Source organism: Zosterops lateralis, assembly GCF_965231275.1.
Source record: "Zosterops lateralis genome assembly, chromosome: 4".
NCBI lineage: Eukaryota > Metazoa > Chordata > Aves > Passeriformes > Zosteropidae > Zosterops > Zosterops lateralis.
This window is the reverse complement of record NC_139765.1, coordinates 52,381,955-52,387,696: the sequence shown is the minus strand read 5'-3', so window position 1 is coordinate 52,387,696 and position 5,742 is coordinate 52,381,955. Positions and strand designations below refer to the sequence as shown.

The following is a 5,742-nucleotide window of genomic DNA, read 5'->3' as shown; positions in this document are numbered from 1 at the left end:
TTCATGCAGAATAAATAAGACTTTTGTCCAGATATCACATGGCAATTTGAGATATAATACCATGCAATAAACTCATTGTTGAGAGAAACATGGGATGAAGTGCTACAGTGAGGCCTTCTTAGGTTACCTACATACTGAATATTAACACATAGGATAATATTCCTAACAGAATCCCCAGTAAAACAGGTAATAAATAAGCTGTGATCTATAATGCTATGTGGGTAGTTTGGGGGGTTGTTTGTTTGTTTTCAAAGTCAGGTACTTCCTGACTGTACACTGACAATTCTATGTAGGTTTCAGCTTTGTTATACTAAAAAAAAAAAACAAACAAAAACAAAAACAAAACAAAACAAAACAAAACAAAAAAAAAAAAAAAAAAAAAAAAAACCAAAAAAAAAAAAAACAAACAAACAAAAAAACCCACCACATGTATTGGCACAGGATTTGACCAGTTTGGAGAATTTTCAACTGTGCCACTTTGAGATTGATTTCATCAACATTTTTGTCAACAAGGTCTACTAGTTTTCTCCCTTTGCTAGGATGTGGTGAGCACTCCTGTGTGCTTGGGCCATCTAAACACTCACTCAAAACCAGTGTTCGAACGATGCCGACTGTGTGAAAAGATCTCCGGGGGCAGAACCATTTGTGCTGTGTCTGTTGGTGTGACCAGGGGATAGATCATCTGGCTGGGCCAGAGAGAGAAGGGAAAAATACAGAGCTACTCCAATGAAAAAAAAAAAAAAGGCAGGAACATTTAAAGACTGGTACTTCGGAAAGAGAAAGAATTTCAGTACCTTGGAAAGAAGCTCCAGCTCTTTCCAGTGCAATTGCAAAGAACCCAGGCGTGGGGAAACACAAACCCTCAACACTGATATCAACTGTACTGACCCTTTGCTTTAGCAGCAGACTGGTGTAAGTGCACACTGTTATCAAAGGACTGACTTCCAGAAGAGCTCAAAGATATTCTGAAACTCAGTTTCTGGACTCTGCTCACCACTCATGGAGAAGAGCCCAAGAACAGGGCCAAGGAATTATAAAGAAAAATTTGTCCGCAATAAGATACAAACTTACAACACAATTATAATAAAGTGTCACTACTCAAAACTCACCCTTTAAGGTAGCAACCAAGAATAAGACTTAATAGAGGGACAACCGGATGTTGAAATGAGCATCATGTTCACCTCTACCAATAATTTAAACTGTCTTTTAATTGCTCTTTTGTCTCATTGTCTCTATCTAAAGGTCCCTAATTAAGTTCCCTATTTTCTATTTTTGTCTAGCTCTGTTTTAGGGCATTTTTCGCTTTACTAAGCGATCTCATTACCGCAGGCACGGCGCCGTCCCTTCCCGCAGCGCCCCGGGCGCAGGCGCAGTGCTGCCGCCCCGCCGGCCCGGCCGCTGCCGCGCACGCGCAGCCGGCGCCCTCCGCTGCGTCTTCTGCGGGCGCCGGAGCGCGGCCATGGCGGGGGCGCTGAGGAAGGTGAGGCGCCGCTGGGCCCCGGGCCGTGTCCTGCTCCCCGAGCCGCGTCCTGCTCCTGCGCGGGGTCGGCCTTTTCGGGGGGAGGGCGGGGAGTGCCCGAGCCGCGGGGTGGGAGCGAGCGGGTGCCCTGCGAGGAAAAGGCCGAGCGCAGCCCAGGGCCGGGTCACCTCCCCGCGGGCCCGCGGTGCGGGGCGGGTGGAGCCGGGGACCCCGGAGCCGCCCCAGCAGCTGCTTGGTGCGGGTCAGGCACTGCATCGCCGGCCGGTCAGAGGAGGGGATCGTCCCGCTCTGCTCTGCACTGAGGCGGCCTCACCTTGAGTGTTGTCTGCGGTTTTGGTCCCCGCGATGTGAGAAATAGACTAAGCTATTAGAGAGCATCACTAAGCTGTTGGAGAGTATCCAAAGGAGGGCAGCGGAGATGGTGAAGGGCCTGTAGGGGAGGCCCTATGACTTCTTTGTTCATTGGTCTGTTCAGCCTGGAGAAGAGAAGGCTGAGGGGGAACCTCATTGTAGTTGCAGCTTTCTCGTGAGGGGAAGAGGAGGGGCAGACACTGATCTCTGTGGTGAGCAGTGACAGAACCCGAGGGAATGACCTGAAGTTCTGTCAGGGAGGTTTAGGCTGGATATTAGAAACAGATTCTTCATTGAAGAGGGTAGTTGGGCACTGGAACAGCTCCCCAGGGCAGTGGTCACAGCACCAGCCTGACAGAATTCCAGAAGGGTTTGGACAATGCTCTCAGGCACAGGATGTGACTCCTGGGGATGGTACTGTGCAGGGCAGGAGCTGGACTGGATGATCTTTGTGAGTCCCTTGCAACTCAGGATATTCTATGATTCTGATAGAGTCAGAATCCTTGTGGAAAGGTGAGCTGCTCCTTCATGGAGCACTGGAACTCTGGGATAATGGGCATATGGCAGGAGGCAGGGCTGGTGTCACGGAATGGTCCCTGTGTGGTGTATATTGAGTCAAAATAAATTAGTGTGAAATGGAAGCTTAGCTGTGTTAAGTATGTTTATGCTCTCTCTGCAGACCACTGGACTTGTAGGATTGGCTGTAGCTGAGAACCCTCATGAGGTATGTCACGCATCTCCTTCTGTAGTAATGGAAACTCTCAGTGAGATCTGAGGGTTTTGTGATGTGTTTGCCTGTGTAGGTATGCGGTGTATATTAATCTGGTGCTAGCTTAATGAAACAATTAAAATTGTCCACAGCGATAAAGGTTTAATGCATGTTATTTTAAGTTATTTTACACATGAACTTTCTGTGGCATGTGCCAATTTCAAAACCCTATCTGGTGTAAGTATCTTTATGAATCAGTATTTGATTTTTTTCATCAGTAATGCCCAAATTAAGAACTCTTTAGATTCAGTTCTTCATAAATATAATTCCTGCTTAACAGGCAAAAAGATGTTTGCTGCTTTGCTGTGTACACAAGTATTGAAATAACTCATACTAAAGGGATAGCCCTTTAGGGATAGAGACCAGCCTTGTGGTGCAAAGCCACACCAAGACCCTGGGATGGCAAGCAGTGCTGAGACTGGAATGCTTCAGTGGTACTCAGGAACTGCATTACGTGGTTCTTGTAGCAGTAAGTGGCTTTCTTTTTACCTCCTCAGGCTCAGTAGTGTAAGTATGTTTGTCACATCAGGCTTACTCAGGAGACATTAGCTTTGAAATAACTTCAGTAATTTTTTTAGGTTCTCCACTTTGAAATTTCTTATACAACGATTCTATTTCAAAAATGCTTTTGACTCAAATACTTAAGAATGCTGTCAAAAAGAACTTGAAAAAATCACTACTGTTTGGTAGAAATTATTCTAGCTCAGTCTACAGCCTTGCAGACACCTTCTGGGTGAACTTACTACATTTTATTTTTTCAGCAGCTTAAAGCTAAGAGTAAAATACTGGACAATGTTTTAATTGAAGTTCAGATTCTCTGTCAATCTTCTTTTTGTTTCCTGTTTTTTCTTCCTTGTACTTCTATTTCTCATTGTTCCAATACAACATCCATTCATTGTCAGGTAGTTACAATTGCCCAGTACAAAAGTGCCAATTTATTCACCACAATGTGTCCTTTATCCCTGCATTTAAATCCAGCAATAAAAGTTTCAGGTTTAATTTAAATCTGTTTGTTACTCAGAACTTTGCACCAGAATGAGGAAAAGTGATAAAAACCCCTCCATTATAATCTCTGTATCTTCCTCAGGTAAATTTTCAGTATCTGATGGCTTAGAGATTAATTTGCCTCTTTTTTTTTATCATTTCTTTTAAAAGAGCACTTTACTGCCTTTACTGGTTCTTTCATTTTGCATCAAGTGTGTTCAGATTGCAAGTATCTTTGTTTTTTCATTTTTTTTTTCTTTGAGGAATGTGACAGCAGTAATGTTTCAGTCCTGATAGACCCCTGCTTTACCCAAGATAGAGTTCAGTGGCTCAGACTTAATTATTAGTTAATCTTACACTTCTGGATTGAATACCACATTTTATGTATAGATAGCAGCTTAGCAGGTTTAGTAGGACAAGGAGTAAATAATTGTAGTTGTGTATTTTAACCGTGCTTTGTGTTCACTTCAGCGCCTGCGTATCCTGTACACAAAAATTCTGGGTGTCCTGCAGAACATTCCCAAAGATGCAGCTTATAGGAAATACACTGAGCAGATTGTAAATGAGCGGTTTGATTTGGTAAAGAAGGTAAGTACAGTGCTGTTTCATTAATGTGCACATGAAAAAGATTTGCGGGATGAGAAAAGTGATTTTTGGAGTGCCTGGCTGTTTCTCAGGTGCACATATAACTTTCAGGTATCAATTCAGAAAGAGTTGAGGTATCAAGGTTTATTTTTGTTATTGACTGGGATATTTTGTTGGCATGTGAAAAGGAATTGTTAATTTCCTGCTGATGTTTTGTGAAAATTAGAAGCAAACATAGTTTCTTTTGAAAGATTCATAGAAAAGTGGTAATTTTCACACACTTGCACAGAAAAATGTATGTGCTCTTGCCAATGTAATATCTCAGCACAGTCCTTGCCTTCCATCCCCTTTTTGTTACATTAAACTCTGCAATACTGGTATTGTGTATTTAAGGTGATGATTGAAAGCTTGCATATAATTCTATAAAAATCTAAGAACAAGGCTTTTTTCCAAGATAAAAACTAAAGCTGTTATCTGCTAATACTTCTTTGGAATCATTGAATAGCTTTCATTCTTTGTATTTATCATTGAGGGTTTGATGTTTGCTTTTCACTAACAATGAGTGTGAGATTTCTTTGATAATGTAAAATTATATAAACCAGCTAATTTGATAGTAGTTCTGAGAAAGACTGGAGTGTAATCTGGTTAAATTACTGTTTTCATGCTATTTATGAGCTTTCTACTTCTCACTAAAACATTTTATTATATGTATTTCAACACATAGGAGAGCGATGTGCAAAAACTACAGGACAAACTGAATTGTGGTCAGATAGAAGAAGTCATCGTGCAGGTAAAGATGGGAAATTTGAGATGAAGTACAAATGTAGTAGTGGTTTTTAATGCCCCTTTGGCTGAGCTTTTCTTCAGAAAATTAGAATTGTTGTGTATCTTCCTTTGCTGCAAAACAGTCAAACAAAAAAAAAAAAACAAACCCTGAAAACAAATTGTCATGTAGTGATGGGATGGCCTTGCTCAAACCTAACAAGTTAACAACTGCTTCTTGCATTGTGCCTACAGATACGCTTGTATACCTACACTGCTTCTTACAGAGTCTAAATCAGTGAAAAGGGCAGAAGAGCATTGAATAATACTGGGGGTAATCCAAGTGGAAAATATCATGAAGTTGTCATTGGGGATGTCTTGCTGAACAGAATGTCTGTTTGAGTATTTGGGGATGATGCGATTTTTTTCAAAAAACAACCCCCAAAAACATACAGTTCTTTTGATATTTATAGGTGAAATTTAGGTAGACTGTAATCATGATGCGTAGTGACATCACTGAGGTAATTAACTGAAATAGAGGTAATTTAATATTTTTGCAATTGCATAGAATTTAAGACTTTGTGTATTGTGTTTATTAACAGGCTGAAAATGAGCTGTCCTTGGCAAGAAAAATGATTCAGTGGAAACCATGGGAGCCTCTAGTTGAAGAACCTCCTTCTGATCAGTGGAGATGGCCAATATAATTTTCAAAATGGTATAACCTCTTGAAAGTAAAAAAGAAAAAAATAATTATTAATCTATTGTTACTTAAAGTTGTCTTTAAATTAAAGATAATTGCTTCATTAAAATA

The 5,742-nt window shown here is 41.1% G+C and overlaps 1 protein-coding gene across 1 annotated transcript; it reads left to right on the top strand.

Annotated features, from left to right (window-relative positions):
- Positions 1 to 1,421: 1,421 nt before the first annotated feature.
- NDUFA5 (NADH:ubiquinone oxidoreductase subunit A5) lies at positions 1,422 to 5,742 on the top strand. Its single transcript, XM_083859164.1, has 5 exons — positions 1,422 to 1,480; positions 2,511 to 2,555; positions 4,056 to 4,172; positions 4,894 to 4,959; positions 5,534 to 5,742. The coding sequence occupies exons 1-5, from the start codon at positions 1,460 to 1,462 to the stop codon at positions 5,633 to 5,635; spliced, it is 351 nt and encodes a 116-aa protein (XP_083715290.1). The 5' UTR covers positions 1,422 to 1,459; the 3' UTR covers positions 5,636 to 5,742.